The sequence below is a fragment of the Amblyomma americanum genome, chromosome 11, assembly GCF_052857255.1.
Source record: "Amblyomma americanum isolate KBUSLIRL-KWMA chromosome 11, ASM5285725v1, whole genome shotgun sequence".
NCBI classification, from domain to species: Eukaryota; Metazoa; Arthropoda; class Arachnida; order Ixodida; family Ixodidae; genus Amblyomma; species Amblyomma americanum.
Window position 1 is genome coordinate 7235511 of NC_135507.1, and position 18589 is coordinate 7254099.

The following is an 18589-nucleotide window of genomic DNA, read 5'->3' on the forward strand; positions in this document are numbered from 1 at the left end:
ACCTACGTATATTGAGTGTGGTAGGGATATTATCATTAAAAAAAATAAGTTCCTTGCCGTCAAACCAGATTTTATAGTCTATAGAAACTAAAAACTAAGTCATGTGGGTCCAGGTCTCATTAGTATGCCTGGTGAGGAATCAAATCATTGCCACAGAGCAAGACTATATAGGAAGTGAAACTCCCGTCTGCGCGAGCGAGCGCAGACGACCAGATAAAGTCACAATTGTATGCGCCGACGGGGGCGCATCCGACGGGCTGCGCCTCGTAGAAGCAGCAGGAAAAAAAAAAAAATGCAGCGCCCGGGCAGGCGGTTTCGGCGCGCTCTCCGGTGGCATGCGCTCAAAGCAGACGAAACGGGTGTTTTCTTCAGCGGGCACGCCGTGACGCTGTATTTCAGTAGTTTCTTTCCAGGCCGCCAGGTGCCGCCAGCATGATAGTGGCGCCGCGGGCATGTGACCTTTTCTGGTCGCCGCAGACGGCGGAGTTTCCACTCCTTATAGTCTTCCTCCATAATCATTGCCCAGTTCCGGCAATTTAGCTGTTGAGAAGGCCAGCCAAACCTTAGATGCAGGCTTTATTTATTCACTTTCTTTGGCAAGTGCTAAAAATCGGCCTTCAAGCAAATGGTGCACATGGACATTAATTACATTGTGTGTGTGGCTGAGATTAAGCCCAAGTTACTCTGAACAGCGAAACTGATGAGTTATACTGTCATGTTTTGAGTTGTTATGGGTCTGTTAGGAATTTTCTTGACTTGTCAAGTGACCTACACACAGTAATTGTGTGCAGTCCTCCTGACCAATGTTTCTTTTCCAGTTGTGGGCCACCCTGCGGTCATTTTGACTTCTGAATCTTAGTGTAAAATTTATTCTGGACATCTATGAATTACAGTGCAAGCACTCTTTATGTTTGTTTTTAGTATATTTTGCCATCTGCAGCTAACTATGTCATACAGCTTAGGTAACTCTTGAAGAGAAGTAGATAATAGCTACACATTCATGGTATTGTATGATGCTGGTGTATGTACTGTAATACTAAGCTATTGGAAAGAATTAAACGTTACTTGGCGTTTTATAGGACTTTATTTCATGTTCAAGTTAGCAGCTTGAGAGCCATGGACAGTCTGTTAAGGGTAAACCTTAGGCAACTTAACCCAACTTAATATAACCTAAACTTACTACTATATCCATTCCCTGCCGCTTACGGTCTCGCATATATTGACAGCATCCATTAACATACTAGTCATGCACCTCTGTCACTTTCCCCAGGTTGCTGCCCTCACTGGGGATGGATACGATGGAAACCAGTCTCCCCACAGCAAATTTGAGACATTCGAAGGAATCACTGCCGGCCGGATTGCGCTCGTGAGTTTTTAAGGCGATAGCCTTTAACGGTTCATACTCGCGGTGACTGTCTATTCATTACATCACCACCTAGGTCACATGACCTTAAGATCACCGAAAGATCTTTAATTTGGGTAAAAATTGCTAAGAAATGAGGAAACGTGGATGATGATGTCACATCAGACGAAAGGACGTTGAAGCAGTGTGATCCACCGCCAAGCAACAACTTCCGACGCGCTGCGCATGTGCAGCATGACGTCACCGCTTCCTCTGCCACGCTCGCGCCAGCTGCTCTTCTCCTCTGGAATGAAACGAATTCAAGCGCGGTGAATTCAGATCAGTGCAATGAGTTGCAAACGGCCTTTGCCTTCCCGCAGTTAAGAGATATCTTAGTGCCTCCAACGAACTTTTGAATCAGAGGTAATACTAGTACTCTTACCCTTGGAAGAACTGTTGCCACAGCAGAAGGCTGTTGGTGTGGCTTTCTGGTTCAAGGTGTCATTAGTGCCGGTCATGGTGCTTTGGTGAGAGATGAAAAGACGGCCATATTTTTTGCCCTCTTCTGAGGCCGCTGCAAGGTTCTCACGGGCCTGTCCTATCTCTGTCACATGACCATGGTGGGCACATTTTCAAGATCTCCACTTCTCGGCTTGCCTGGACATCATTCTCAGCGAACAGTAGATGAAAATTGTGGTGGCTGTTAGTTACAACAATTACTTGAGAATGCTGAGCATTAAAGGAGTGTAGACATCAAATTTTGTGTGCGTGTTCTCTTGTTTGTAATGATGCATAAGGCATTATTGTACATGGATTACTACCTGGTATTCTCGTATGACCGCTAAATAATTTGTAATTGCATTTATTTCTCGTGCTGTTTCGGTTTCGGTTTCAACAGCCAAATGAGGGCTGTGACGTCAACGTTTGCTTACAGGTCACGTGAGACATGAAAAAACTGAAATATAATCCCTGCTTCCTCATTAGTTGTCATTCTGGCTCTTGAGGAAGGCTGGCTTCAGCACTGCAGTAAATTCAAACGAGGAAGCAGCGATTATATGGAATTTTTTCCATGCCTCTCGTGACACAAAAGCACTCTTTGACGTCACAGCTATTGTTCGGCTGTTGAGACCGAAACTGAAGCAGTGTGACAGAAAAAATTCGATTATAAATTGTTAAGCGGTCGTAGGTGAATATCACAAGGTAATTCATGTGTAGTAGTGTCTTCTGCATCATTATAGAGAAGAAAACATGCCACCAAAATTAGGTGTCTATACTCCTTTTATGCTCTGCATTCTCAGCATGGGGGTGCATTCTCAAAGAATGCTTATGTCCCTGCTCACCTCTCGGGATTTTCTCCCGGAAATGAAAAGTTCTTTGTTGGTGTTGTTAGGGTATTGTGTTGGAATCAAAAAGGCCCACGTTCACGTGCTGGCCTATGAGAATGTAGTTCAGGTGGGCTTTGGACTTATAAGAGTCGGCTCTCTTAAGAATGTGCCATGTTGACCCCATCATTGACAGGTACAGCCTTTTCCAAAGGAAACGGCCTAAAGGTTCTGCTTTTAAGTCATATAGTCAAGCTATATGGCATCCGTGCAAGTCCCAACTTATTGAGGGCGAGGTTCAGAGGTCCCGGGTGATACGGGTCCCCGCCATCATCTGTACCATGGTGGCAAATAAATTTGAATTTGAATTTGAAAGTATGTTGTGTTTTTTTGGTCCTGTGAGATTTATATTACTCGGATCCTGCTGTATCTGTGCATATAATTGGGGTTACGTGAGGATACAGATTGTCAGTTGCAACAGCTGTTTTCACACAAAAGGCATGTACGGATAATCGAAGAAACAAGCAACCAAAATGACACTGATACATACTGCTGTCACCATTCAGTCAGTTTTTTACACTTTTCTAGCTTTAAGCCTGCTCAACAAATCAAGGCTAAGATCATGCCCAACGTATAAAGTGAAATGGAAAAGGCATTCAACCAACTTTCTGAAATTCACTGTATAAAATGGCGAGGTCATTAAGCACAGGCAACTAGTGCATTTAGCACTTCTCTTATAGTATTGTGCTGAAAACACGGCCAGCCAGTGTTCACCCATGGCTGTGATATAATCAAGTTTAGTCCAGAAAAACCAAAGATATTTGAGCGCATTATACGCTTATCTGTGCAGACACCGGCAAAGTGTGCAAATACTTCCATGTTTTCAAGAAGGGACAGCATGATAGTGGAACAATGCAAAACTACTGTCGTTTTACTAACACCTCTTTACATGGCAATTTCAAGTGTGACCTATGCATTGTAAGGCTTTCAACCACACAGCGTGACTATGTTTAAGCAAAACCCCACCTCACTCGGGAGTCGTTTCACTCGTGGCTTCTGATTCCTTGGTGCAGCTGACTCGAAACGGCACCCTGGACAAGCATCTGGCGCAACTTTTCTACGAAGCCAGTGATCGTGTACGAAGCTATGTCGAGTCTCACTTCAACCTCGCTTCACACCTGTACTTCTCGTACACTCACCTTGTCTGCAGGGCAGCGGTGACTGGTAGGTATACCTGTATTCTGTTGTTACACTGCTGCTGTCTCTAGTTCGTTTTAGTAAGGGGCGAAAGTTTGCACAGTTGCTTTTGGAACAGGTAACTAATTGTGCTGGATAAAATTGGAGGCATGAGCCAATAACGTGTGCTGTTGTGCTGGTTTTTCATCTGTATGCTAGATTTACTGTTTTGGTTCACCTTTCAATACTGAAGGAGTTTCATAGTTGGTGGAGCGCAGATGTTTACATGCATTTTTTATATGTGGTACTAGTGCTCATAATTTTCGGCCTGAACTGTAGACTATGCCTTCTGACTGTACAGGTTTTTTTTTTCCTTTCTTTTGCATACATTTTACTAACTTAAGATGAATTATAACAATTTTATTTAAGTGTCACTGCTATGGATTCGATAATGCACGATTGAGCCCAATCAATATGGTCCCAGTTGATACGGACAAATCGAATTAAGGGCAGCTTTTCTGCCGACCAGACTTTTTCTGTATATTTATACCTTGACAGTATAAAAAATTGTTGTTTGGACAACGGACAGGTTCAAAATACTCAGAGCTCATTGTAGCCATTATGTTTGGTCTCACTAACATGGACAGAAATAAGAACAATGCCTTCAGTGCCCCATCCACAACTTTCCTCTCCTGTAGTTTAAGCAAGAGAACCAACAAAATGCTGCAAAGATGCTTCAATGATGGTCATTTCAGTTTTGTGGCTTTATGCTGTAACGTGCCAAGAGGCCCGGTTGATATTTACTTTTCCATTTACCGCACTGCTGTCATAGCTGTGAACAAACCTTTCTCTTTGCAGTTTTTGCAACGTTGACAGCTGTGCTCAGCAGCTGTCAGCCAACTGGGTACATATTTGTACCATTGATTTGTGAGGTGTGAACAGTCTTGCTATGAGAGTCCTCAACATGTCTCATGAAATGCTGGCCACTTCACACTGCACTGAATTTTTTTTTAGATGTCGGAAACCAGTATAGTGGACTTGGAGTTGCCAAGATTTTCGCATCAGTTTCCTCTTCACTGCACACCACTAGGCATAAAAGCAGACCTTAATCAGAAAATGTTTTTCTATTTTTTATGGTTCAGTTTTTATAGTTCTTTCATAGCCAGCTTTTTTTTGAGTAATTCACTTTACCAGTTTTGCTTGGGCACCAAAAAGAACTCGCATCAGTGAGGCGTAACTGTGTAACAGTGAGATTGAACTAGTGTCACCTGTTGTCGCAGTGTCGCAGGCTGCCTTCTTCAGTATGTACGATAATAAGCCCATTCAATCCATGTTGCGTGGGCATGACTTTCAAAATGTGGCATTTATGCCATGCATAATTGCAGTGCTTATTATAGCTCTGAATGCATTGCCTGAAAACTTCATGTGCCCTTCTTATTGCCATAATCATGCACCCAGCATACACCTTGTATATATGGAGACATTGTATGTACCATCACCATTTCCTTTATCTGTGCATTATACACTCATGCAATTAAAACTGCTGCTACTTTTGTTTCCTTGCAGCACCCTAATTGGTTGTTTCTGTAAACATAGCTACACATTTCATTCAGAGTGAGTGCTACTATCATGCATACAATAAGGTGACTTGTCTGTATGGACCATCAATATTTGAGGTCTGAAGGCAAATGAAGGGCATTTTGTTCCTTCTCCATTTTAGTGATAAAATGTTTTGCTCTTTAGCGGACCAAATATTCTAGAGCTGTTGTGTATTTTACGTGACATATTTTCTAAATTTCTCTTTCGCTTGCAATAGTGCTTATTTGCTTCTGTTTTCAGAGATAAATTTCACTGTTTGATGTGCTTTGCAGTAGAACTGATTGAATATGTTCATGTAATTCTTTAAATTCTCTTTCTGGTGCATTAAGGTTACCAGGGATTCTTGTGCATTTGGCTGTAGTTTTGTGACTGCGCCGAGCACGAAGGCAATGGCAAAGCCTGGCTGTACTTTAAGTCATTCTTTCTAGTTTCACTTGTAGTTGGCAACCTCATAGAAAGTTGGGGTCTTGCGGTTGTAAATGCACTTTTCATTTCATGCTATTTTGGTATAAACGCATAGAATGTGGAATAGGCAAGGCCCATTCAATACTTATCACGTGATTTTATCTTTTTTCATTTCGGTTGACAAAAAATAAAGTTCATAAAGAGGAAACGAATGTGTGAAGAACATAAAATGTAGCCCATGCATCATGTGCCAAAAATCGCTCAACAAACATGGTTTCATGCTTGTATGTTTGAAGCAGTATCTCTGCTACATGGTTATATACGCTGTGCACCTCTTGATTTTCTTGCAAATAATTGTGCACTTCTAAACTTCGAGTAAACATCGATCACAAGCAATCCTATCCTACCATGAGCAGTCCTATCCTATCGTAAGCAGTCCAGTGGCATTTATTTACCAGGACTACCTATATATCTGTCTCTCGGATTCCAGGAGGCCTGGGCCTGGCTGTAACTATTTTGCTCCGGTTAAATGATGTCGCACCCCCGGTATGCTGAGCTTCAGCCATGCAATAAACAACAAAAAAAGAAAAAATGTAATCAGAATGGTATTGTTGCATTACCCTAGCCCCACTCTTTTAAGATACATTCCTCATCACCATTGAGGTTTCTGTAGTTGCCGAGAGTGCCACGTGGTATGACTGCTGCATTTTGCATGCTTTGTTCACACGATGTCGCTGAACTTCATTTTTCCCTCAGATTTTTCCAACAGGCCAAGTAGTGACATGAGCCACTCGGTTCATGCGGACAACTGTATCCTTCAGAAGACTGGAGAGTGCCTCAAACAGCTCCCAGCATACATCTGGAGAGACTTCAGGTATAAGGCTTTGCTGATGTGCACTTGCATGCTTTTCTTAAAAGCAGAGGTAGCTCAAGCCAGTTCTTTGGTGGCAAAAATCTTGCCAAATTATCTTGTTGCAGAGAGTAAATGTAAGCATAGAATGCTTTACTGCCTGATGTCTCTCACATCATCTTTGTACTGATTTTTTTTTAAACTGGCTCTGCTAGATATGTGCTGCTTGGATGTTTCATTAAGTCTATAATAATAGACTGCAACTTGCACCTTTATTTAATTGGGTTGTCGTGTGTCATTGATATGTGAGATCATTTTGTACTGCAAATTGTGGTAGCAATGTGAGTAATTGATTTTTGTATAGAAATGGCAAGTGCCTGAAAGGATTTCCTTTTTTGTCCGTCCTTTTGTCCTCTTCCACTGCTGTGCACATAGCCCTGAGCTCTTGTGTATAATTTGCTCTCTATAAATGTAATTTGTAGCCATTTCCTGTGCCTCACCTGCAAGCCTTTTTCTGTGAGATTAAGCATTTGTTGTGTGTTCCCTGCAATAGCTACCTTGGCACAGTCATGCTGTCTCATGCGTAGATAGCCAACCAGAACTCTTACTTGTATGAAATTTAAAGTTGGGCTACCCTGTCAAACTTAAAATTGCTTTAAGGTTGAAACAGTAAATTACTGCCATCACAGCATCACATGTTGGTGGCTGTCTCAAAACTTGCCTGATCACAGCCTCAGAAATTGCATTTGTTTTAGCTGCTTGTTTTGCTTTCATGTTCCAGTGCTGTGTTGTACCTGAACGATGACTTTGTTGGTGGAGAATTTGTGTTTGCAAGGCATAAAACCAACATACAGGTGGGTGCTTTTTTTTTTCATGTGCCTCGTGTTAGCCCAGGGATCAAAAACTCCAATAAACAAGTTGTGCAATTTTGCCCATGCCATTTGGTTAGCTAACTTAGTGAAACGAACATCCTTTATTGCATGAAATTAGGGGTAGATTTGCCAATAACTCTTGAAGGGGGTGAGGGCAGAGGGCAGTCCTATTTTTGCAATGGATTTCTTTAACTTTCTTCATCAAACAAAAATTTGGTTTTTCATGGTTTCTCTATAGAAAGTTTCTTGCTGAGGGCAGGCTGCCCCCCCCCCCCCCCCCTAAATCTGCCATTACGCTGAATGCTTTGAAAAGCCCGTCAAGGTTTCTGCAGTGACATCATGGGTAGTGTCACCAATCGTGTCAAGAGCATGGGCAATACAAATAGCCCCTTTGAAAGTGCTTGTGTGGGTGGTCAGGTGCTCTCTGAAAATATGCCTTTGAAAGTGGCAAAGCCATTTTAGTCGCCACTAGTGCACCTTGCCCATGAAGGCCATGCATTGGCAGAAGATACTAGTGCTATTTTTTCTGTTGATAGACGGTGAAAGTACACAGAGAGCATGCACTTTTGCATGTCAAATGACCCAGTTGTTGGTTATAGTATTGTGGATTGTGCACTAGCAAAAGATTATTTTGTATTCACCAATAAAGCCCTGCAACTCATGTTTTTGGTGCAGTGAAAACAAGCACCCATTAATGGGGAGTATATAGGCAACCAAAATTTTCGTTAACCCCACTATAATGTCTCATGTCTCCTTAATACTCCTTAATACAGTCTCCTTGGCTCTCAGACGAAACTGCCCATAAAGCTAGTCCTCTGCAATAACCAAGCATGATGGAAAACAAAAAAAAATTATTGAGGAAAAATAATGTGAGTAAGGTCACTTTCTGTGTATAGTAGTGTCGCTGTTTTGCCATGTAATGGGGCCCGAGCGCCGTCAAGTGAATTAACGCTCACTTTTTGTCTCGGGTCCCTCATTTCTTACTGAAATGAAAATAAACTTCAAACTTCAACAAAGTGGAGGATAACAGACAACTGAGCGAGTTGGTGCATCATGGACGTGGTAAAAAACAGCGCAGCGATGACGGACAACGTACGAAGAAAGAACACGGACAAGCGCTGACTAACAACGGAGGTTTATTGGAAAAAACACAGGTATTAATACACTCCAAAAAACAACCAGAATACATGCTTCTCCGAAAACACTTCTAATCATGGGAATCGAGGTACTTATTCTCACAATCATGAAGAAGCACCGAAGCTGTGCTTACACGTTTCACCACTCACGTGGATGTGATATGCCTCACACAGTTCCCTTGTTGTGTGTTTTTTCCAATAAACCTCAGCTGTTAGTCAGCGCTTTTCCGTCTTCTTTCTTCGTACGTTGTCCGTCATCGCTGCGCTGTTTTTTTACCACGTCCAAAGTGGAGGATATACAAATCTTGGAAGGCAAGAGTTATCCTGATCTTCATTATCTAGAAAAACATGCAGTGCATTTTAAAGTGCTCAGTTGTACATGGGATGCATGACAGCGTCTCATGTCATGATGACGTCTATTCTACGACTGTTTGTGTCCCATGAGCCACTTGTAAATATCTATACCCAGTCAGCTGACAGTTATTTGTGCAGCTTACAATGTAGCAGAAGCTGTAGAGAGATTCCTTTACTGCCAGTCACATAATAGAGCAAATGGGAAGGCATGTAGATTGGCCACCTCGATAGTGTAAAGCATAAGACCCCAAAATGAAGAAAGGGCTGACACAAAGCGTCTGCGCTTTCACTCTGCTTTTTGCTGGTGTCGTGTACTCAAATTACAGGAAAAGGAAAATCTGGTTGGGGCAAACGAAGTTTTGTTCTCATTGCTAAATTAAAATTAAGCTTTTGGTCTTCAGAAGAACTGTCTGTAATTCGAGTTGTCTATATTAACAATAGCGATATTAACAGAGCATGACTGTATGTCATTGTTGGTTGTCATGACGTATCACTGTGCATTGTTTTCAACCTAGAGATGGTTAACTTGGTAATACATGTGACAGTACACAGTGCAAGCCCTGGATGAAAACGATAAAGATGTGCAAAACTGATAAAAAATACTGTTCTGGATTCAGATACTGGCATATATACCTAAAACTGTATTTTCTTTTTCTTTGTTTTAAACTGCACATAATGACAGTGCAACCAGTAAAAAGCGAAGCTGAGGGGTTTACAGTGTAAACTATGCACTCCAGTCTTAAATTCAGTTGCCTGTTGAAGAGTCATGTTGTTTCATTACTCTTAGACCAGTAACGGAAATGCCTCCTTGGTGTTGACGGCATTCACGCGATGTCATGGGCGCCATTTTATTGTCCAGTGCGTAGTTTCAGTGGCGCAAGCTAGAGCAGGAGGGGATAATCCTATTAGACATGCCCACGGCCTTTCGCAGTGCTGCACAGACAACAAAATGGCGGCCACTGTGAATACTCCCTAGAGATGACGTCTTTAAAAAAAAAAGTGATACTTTAATTACATTACGAATCGAATGTCTCACCTTTACAAAATCAGTTGATGAAGCCTAAAGGCAACAGAAAATTGCGCGCACCAAGAACGAGCAATAGAAGTTTCCTGACATTAGAAAAGTAACAGGCTTTCATATTTTGTATAGTGCCCTTATCAAGTGACATTCACTGCTTCTTTTGGGACCAGATTGGCAGTCAGCTTACATAAATGCGGAAAATAAGTATAGCAGGATAATACTTCCACGATAAGCCTAAGGAAGTAAAAGTATAGCTTTTAGCACTGAAAAGTCAGACTGATTCATTCTCAAGGTAAAGAAAAATTAAGAGATCCTGTACATCTAAGGGAAAGACAAGAGACACACAAATTAGGTCGATTGGTTAATTCCATAAATGAAACTATAACCACTGACATTAATGGTGGCAGGCACAGACTCTGTGAATTTTTTATAAAGAAAAAACCTGCAAAGGAAGATTTGAAGATAAAATGGAGGCTGGTAGAAAAGTATTCTATTCTGTGTGGCTCCACTGTAATCATGCTATAATGTGTCTGCAGGCCTCAGTGAGACCCAAGTGCGGCCGTGCCGTGGCATTCTCGGCAGGTGCAGAAAACCTCCACGGTGTCCTTCCCATTGAAAAAGGACGACGTTGTGCACTTGCAATGTGGTACACCCTCGACCCCAAGTACCGTGAGCGAGAGCGGGAGATAGCCTACAACATCATCAACAGACATCACTCCTCGCCGGGCACCGAGCCAAATCACCTGAAAGAGGAAAACCGTGAAGTGCTGACTCCTCCGCAGAGCCGCTCTGGCAAACAACAGGATGTAAAGAGCCGCCACTATGGTGAACTATGACAAATTAAGGAAAGTGCTTCGTTTGAATGACGATGTTTGCATGAAACCAAAGAAGGAGCTATGTGTAGTGCACAGTCGACTCTATATCGAACTTGAAAGGGGCCAAGAATTCGCTCTAAATATGCAGAATGAAAATTAACAGGACTTTTTTCAGTACATTTGATGTTGATCAGACTTATGCATCTGTTCAACCCAGAACGAATTTTATTATGCTAGCTAATGTACCCACATTCAAAAGCCAGTATCAAAATTTTGTTAGCGGCGCTAAAATTAGAGAAATTGTTATGTTGCGAATTAGCAAGAATTAGCATTTGACCAATTCGTGCAACTAATCCTGGTTGTGTGAAAGAGAAAATTGAAGGCCTTGAGAGTGAACAATTTACCCGGCAAATGCCTTTCTATTTTTTCGCAACATGTCAGAAAATGAGACACGAGGAATTGTTGGATGATGGCTGGAAGCCGCACATTCATATCCCTTTTTTCTTCAAACAGCTTGCTAACAGTAACACCAAAAATTTTGACCAGGAAGCACTGGCTTCAGAGAACATGCTAACATCAAGCACCTTGTCGTGATGGGTAGTTGGTGGGAAAACAGAATGTCGCAAATTTGCGATTCACTGAGCATTGAAGAGTGAAGTGAGTCATGCTCTGGAGTGTGCTTAACTTACCACCTGAAATTTTGTTTGAGTCATCTTTTTGTAATGATGCTGCTTGTATCCAACAAAAGATCTGAAGACCTCTTTTGAGGTGTAGAGTTCATATATATGTTGTGCACAATTGATTTTGAAAAATTTTCTAATTTTCTGTGCCTTTTTTTGTTCACAGCTGAGCCTCCGTGAGAGTACCTTTTCTACACATTCTTAGTCTGACCTTTTAATATATGTCGTCTCAACTTTCTTCAACATTCTAGCTTTTTGCTGCACTTTTTCGAAAGTTCATTGCACAGGTATAACTAGTTTTAAACGTGGTACAATGAAACGTATCTTTGGAACAACTTGCTTAGAATTTGAAAGCTCAAGATGAAATGAAGACACTGTGTCAGAAGGAAGAGGTGCATTTGACCAATTTACCCACAGTGTTCTGCACTTATCCTGTTTCTATAGTGCTGAGAACTTTCTTAATGCTTGACTAGATGGTGTAGAAACTAGCATTTAAGATTTTATATTTTGTAACATTTTTGCATGGCGATTTTCTTTTCTGCATCAAATGCATCACGACTGTGGCTGTTGACATTCTAGTCAGTGTTGATATCAGTGGCTGCGCACATAAGCCTGGTGGGAACAAGTTTTAGTGTGAAAGCACTTCCGACCACATTTCCTGGGTTTCAGCAGTGACCATTCGTGTGAAACCTCTGGGTGGCAAGTGTAACTCGGTCACTGGGTCAGTGGACACATCAGTCTAGCTGTGAGTAGGGGTGTTGTCTCCATACAAATTGAGGCAATTATGTGCCTTTCCTTTCTAAAATCAGGGCAAGGTTTAGACTCTTGATTTTGAGGAAAGAAAAGGCGCATAACTGTCTCCCTGGGTCAGTGGCAGTGGTGTCCACCTGTAAAATGCTTTGACACAATTTTTTGTGCCTAGCAATGCTAAACTGCCAGCCATTTTTTTTCTCATACAGTGTTTTTGCATTTTTTGTGTGTGTATAGCAGATTGACAATTTACCTTAAGTTCCATACAGAGACAGCGCCTTTCCAGGTGGCTTTTAATTGCCTTACATAACTAGATACATCGTTAACCAAGTCACAGTGCAGCTAATATAAAACTTGGGTGAAATGTGTGTCACACTCTTATATTGATATCATAGCATTTAATCAAAGTTCCGTGCAATCTAAACATGATTCAAGAGATGCTACACTTTTCATGATTCATGATTCTTGTGTTGCATTAATCTATTTTGCATAGGCACTCTTGCCTGGAGATCCTGCAGTTGAGATCTACTGAACTAAAACTGCTGCTACTTACACGTGCTTGTTAAAAAATGTAAATGCATTCCACTCTGAAATCATACCAGAAATGTAAACCTGGATGTCAATGAGAACACGTTAGAATCATTTTGGTAACATTGCTTATTATGCTGTGGTGGAATGATTATTTGGCTTTATCTTGAGGCTGATCTAGAAATAAGCTAACAATTCAAGCTGGAGATTGGCTTTAAGATAAAACGAAATAGTGAATAATGCTGAAAAGGAAGTCAAGCTGGGTTATGATTTTGTCCATTACATTGATGTTCAAAATATTTTAAAACATTTTGTAAAACAGATAGAGAGATTGAAAGATATAGGGTAGACCAGACAAGTACTATAAATGCCTTGCTTTATACTGGGAACATCATGGTTTTTTCTTTCTGCTGAACAGTACATAAAAAGCGTGGTGAAAAATAGCAAAGAGGGGTGAAAAACAGCAAAGAAACTGCTGGATAGAACTTGGTTGTACAGGAGCAATCTAGTTCCGTCTTGTGCCAGGACTAGAAATATCTGTGCCATCTGAAATTGGCAAAATGGTGCTATTAAAACCGGCACTAACATGTCAGGTTTCTACTGTTGAAGGCACCTGTTCGACTCTGCCACTTGGACTGTTAGCATGATTTAGCCAAAAAAAAAAAGAGACGGGCTTGGAGGTTTACTCGGAAGTCAAGTCGTTTCTTGTTAAGTTTGCTCTGTAGAACCTGCAAAGCTGTGAATCAAACCATAAACTGAGGAATGATATGAATAATGTTCTGTGTGCTGCTAACCACGCACTTCTTTCTCTGCTTAGAGCCAGAGATGTGCAAGACAACGGCTTATGAGCTAGTAATGTTTGCTGGGGCCCTCTTATGCGGGAAGGTAATTATTTGGGTAATAGTATTAGCATAGCTCACGTTTTCTTGCTAAAGCTTTGCTGTACTACATAGTAAGGGGGCAGTGAATATTGATTTCACATGTTCTAGTCAGTATGAAGCAACAAAAATGCCTTGCTAGTTTTTCAGCCTGGAGGTGTCTTAGTATCTTCATTGTAGCTAGTTGTTGCTATTGCTAAAGTGTAATGTTTTAAAATTAGTTTTCTTTTGTAAATGGGACATTTAAATCAATTTTTATTGCATGTTAACTTATTTCACAGTGCATTGTTCATTGCAATGTGTCCTTGAGCATTTGTTTTTGCTGCCATACTGTAGTATTTACAATTTTGCAGACATTTTGTTCTATTGATCTGTTGTCATAGTTTCAAGTTTGATCTGTTCTCTTACAGCAGCTACAATGTTTGCAGCTCCAAGCATTTTTGTGTGCGAGTGTGTGCGTTCACATATGCTTTGTGTGCAAGAGCTTTTACTGCCATGCTTTTAAGCGTTGCACTCATATAAACCATTGTCTTACAAGTCAATCTGCTTCTACATGCACAGGAGCATCTGTAACCACAAGTATGTGTAGCTGGTTAAGTTTAGAAAGTCTCTGAAGAGTCCATAACAAGTTAGGCACCGTTTTTAAAAACGACCCCATAGCAAATACGTAATTGAAGTGTCAAGAAAATGTATAAGTGTGGCTACAATTCTGTTGGCTTTGAATGTTCCTACCTGTCTCAATATTTGTATTACTTCATACAAGGGTTACTTGCTGAGTAATGGCACCATGTCAGTGATGGCAGAGCTTAAACTTGATATAAATGTGACAACACGTCATTGATGCATCAATCCCTGCCCTTTATAAGGACACTGCAAGATAGTATAATTGAGTTAGGAGTATGAAGCATGATGAATTCAAACATCAGTGTATGCTGAACTGTTTTTGCAAACAGATATGGGTTGTTTGAAGGAGCGCTTCTACATTGAAGTAGTCTTTTATGGTAGGAACATCAGAAAATGTTGCCCAGAGCTTGTTGACTTGTGCTTTAGGGGACTATTTTTAATCCATAAGAAGGGGAGACCAAGGACATGAAAAATTGTAGACTGATCAGTTTTGATCAGTTTGCTGTCCATTGTTTACAGTATCTACAAGGTAATCACTAATCAAATTAGCTCAACCTTAGGCTGCAGTTAATGAAGGGACAATTCTAGCTTTTGGTAGTGTGACATTTTTATCCTAAAACATGGTTACCATCACTTTATGAGTAACCTTTGAATGGGGCATATGTTGACAGTGAATTTATCATAAATGTGTACTTTACTGAACTCTTGACTATGATCATCTGCTTTGTATAATGCAGCATTTAATAACAAAACAGGTTGCTTTTTACACCACATACTTTGTTTCAGACTCATTGCTTCTGTGCTCTTGGAATGATACTGCAGCTGATGATTTGTGTGCATGGACTCTAGAATGAGTGCATGGCATTTACTCATTGACTGAAAACATTCAAGTACGCATCTGTCAAGCCCTAAATGGCCAGCAAAGCACTGTGCCATCATGCCCACGCTTTTCACTCACTTCGGCGGCGAAGCATGCTGCACAGTGAAGTAACCGGTCAGGAAAGCAGTATGTCAAATTAAGTGGTGAATATTAAATCCGAATTTGAAGTGACAAAAGTAAAAAACTTACTGCTGACTGCTTTTCTGACTGCATTTCAAAATTGTTTCAGAAGTGAATGTCTACTGAATGACATGCTGCTGTTTATCCGGATATCCGGACATCCAGCGCCTATTCGATGGCTGTTGGGATGGGCGAATCGGGAATGTGCTCAGTTGGGATTAAATGCATTATATAAAGAGCCTCCAACTTTCTAAGAGAATCAGAGGCTTGCCAGGCGAAAGAGAACCACTGGGTCCAATTGGGCATTCCAACTGGATCCAATTGGAATCAAATGGATTACCATCTGGGCTACCAAATTGCATTCACGAGTCCAATTGGGTAGGCCACTTGGTTTTCTTACTTCCAATTGGAGCTGGCAATTGGACATTCCACTTGGAGCTTCCAAACATGCCATGAAGCAGGGCAGAGTCAACGTCACATTGACCTTGCGATGACGCAGTACAATCAATGATGTTGGAATACAAATAAATTATAGTAGAATAAGCGATATTAACACAGCAACTCCGTTAAGCAAGCGAACAGGGCAAGAAAGTTAAAAGTAGGGGTAGGAGACTTTTGCTGACTCTGGAAACGCACGTACCTCACCCACTGAACGTTTTCGATCAATGGGTAAGTGCCACTCATTCTAAAGGCTTACATGTGGCTCTCCATAAGGGCCCTTTTTTCATTACATCGTATCTTGTCACTGTGCTGTGCAACCTTTCAGTCTTCCTTCTGTGGGGCGGATGCCGACAAAAGGTAAGAAAAAAATGCAGCCTATCTAGACGTCAGCAGTAGATGTAACATGATATGCTTTGCCTTATGGTGCTAGCTGCATTCTTGAAATGCTTCTCGTTCGGGCCATGCCACTCCACAGCTCAACGCACTATTCTGCCACCTACCTCGTTAGAGCGCACAAGCCAGAAATGCAGGCACTTACGATAACGCACTCACGAGTCAACACAGTAGCTGTGTGCCGAGTCTAACCTAACCTCGTTTCAGTGTCTCGTCTCTGCAGTCTCTACCAAGTGCACTGCTCGGCGACGACAGCGTGTGCCATGGGGCACACCTTACCACCGCCCTCGCCAATGTTTTTGCGGCTCTCCACGTCTGTTTTGTTTATGTGCCTGGCATGAACACATATATGCTTCATACGAGTTCATATGTGTCAAGAGATGTGCCTTGTATGAACTCTGGGCAGCATAGTTATATGTGTCAAGAAACGTTCCTTAAACCAGGCAAATCACCAATTGACCTCAGGTCTTATACTCCAGTTGCAAAGTAATGGAAAGGACAGCATGAGTTCTGTACACAAAAATAACGTGACATTTCCAAGCGGCCGTTGTGGTGCAGTGGTTAGTGTTATGCGCTGCAGATCTAGTGGGTGGTATTTCGAATCCTGTTGGACATCCTGTTAGAATTAGTTTTTAGTTTCCCAACTTGTATGGCAGCTATTTTATCGTTCCCACATCTTTTCAATTCCAGCCCAGTGTTTCTCTTTCTCAATAGAGTTACATACGAGACACATATGACACGTATGACATATGGGCACCTATGGCATATATAGGCACTTATGACACATTCCATAATCTCGAATGGGTAAACACATATGACAGGTATATACGAGATTTTTCGATGAGGCATACGCAGACGCTACCTTATTATTTTGTGTCACTTCCACGCCGCACCGACATGCTTTGCAGCTTGCGAACGACGAGATGGGATCGCTGGTACGCGCTGTCTCGATCGGGACAATGTTTATTGCGATGTCTGCCTAAATTTCCGTTGTGAATGGCCGCGAAATATCAGTGCTGCCTCTATCATTAATAGCCGACTGAGCTGGACGGCTGCATTCACGACGCAGGCCAACCAAAATTTCCCTATTCAGAGCTGATTTTTATCTCGCGCGGGCACTTTCCACAAGATCGATTCCCTAAAGGGGTCAACGCCCTTTATGGCGGAAATTGTCTATAACAATCCGGAGGTGCTGCTTGTTGACACATGCTTCCTCTGCGATTTGGACTACGTTACTTGCAAGACAGGCTTATAGAAACTCGGCTATATATTGGTCCGGGCGCCGTTGATCCCCTGGCCCAAGCCCTCGGAGGACTGTGGAAGACACCCTGCACCGCACCATAAAGGAGATCTACCTCGAGCTCTACCTCGGCAAACGCCTTTACCTTCCCCCTCACCCATCAGTCACCGTGCCAGAGCAACATGTTGGCCGGAGGCGCCTTCTTCGGTACATCCAAATGACTGCAGTCATCACCCCCTCCCGCGTCTTTCTCTTTCGCTATCGATCGGACCCTTCCTGTCCCAACTGCCCCTCTGTCTATGCAGACCTGGCCGATTGGCTCTATTATTGACCGGCTGATCAGCAGTCGAGTTCCTATCCCCTTCCTTTATCCGTCACCACCTGGCTTGACTGGCTTGGTGCTGAAGGGAAGAACAGCGACATCTGGTTGCCCAGACAGTCCACATGCTCAGCCTGTAAATTATGGGCAAATAAAGGTCTACTACTACTACTACTATATTGGTGATACAATAACATAATCTGCATGTTGCCTATTACTTTCCTGCTTTTAGGCGATGTTTTTGCGTGCATATTGAAGTTGATTTGCAATGACTCGTGCACCATAAGCGGGCTCCGTAAAATGGTTTTCTCAGTTAAACCGCAAGCTTTTTCGCGCTGAATTTTGACTCAGAGATGTCGTATGACAGACTTTTTGTTTTAGTACCACGTTTGGATGATGCACTTCAATATTGGCTAAGTGGAAACCTCAGCAGTCATGCTGGAAGTGCGGAATCAGGGTGTAGAAGAGTTCTGTACTATAGCCCAGACCCGCCAAACGGCTGCTATCGCAATTTCCACAGCTGGCCGTCAATATAGCTTACGGTTTGTAAATAACTTTTCACACATTGCCAAACCGTTGACGTAACTGAGAAGTCGAATGTGTCATTCAAGTGGGAAGCTGCACAACGTGGAGCATTCCAGGAACTTAAGCATAGTCCACAGTCGCCGCCCGTGCTTGGACACCTAGAGGAAAATGTCGAAACCAAAATTCATAGACACACAAGCAGCGTGACTCCAGGCAGTAATAGCGTACGCTAACCCCTTTATGTCAAAGGAAGAGGTCAGCTATTCAATGACGGAGGAGTGCTTTGCAATAGCCTGGACCACGTTAAAATTGCTCCCGT

The 18589-nt window shown here is 42.1% G+C and overlaps 1 protein-coding gene across 2 annotated transcripts in view; it reads left to right on the top strand.

Annotated features, from left to right (window-relative positions):
* The window catches only part of LOC144109944 (prolyl 3-hydroxylase 2-like), a 28594-nt gene extending 13467 nt beyond the window's left edge, over positions 1 to 15127 (top strand). The window contains exons 8-13 of one of the 2 annotated variants that reach the window (XR_013309653.1): positions 1271 to 1366; positions 3738 to 3888; positions 6601 to 6718; positions 7476 to 7548; positions 10614 to 12877; positions 13173 to 15127. Coding sequence is in view for 1 of the 2 variants with exons in the window: in XM_077642722.1 (XP_077498848.1) it covers positions 1271 to 1366; positions 3738 to 3888; positions 6601 to 6718; positions 7476 to 7548; positions 10614 to 10913 (738 nt within the window). In the remaining variant the exon portion in view is untranslated. Of the gene's footprint in view, positions 1 to 1270; positions 1367 to 3737; positions 3889 to 6600; positions 6719 to 7475; positions 7549 to 10613 lie in introns of both variants that reach the window. The other variant, XM_077642722.1, reaches the window with a different exon arrangement.
* Positions 15128 to 18589: the final 3462 nt, after the last annotated feature.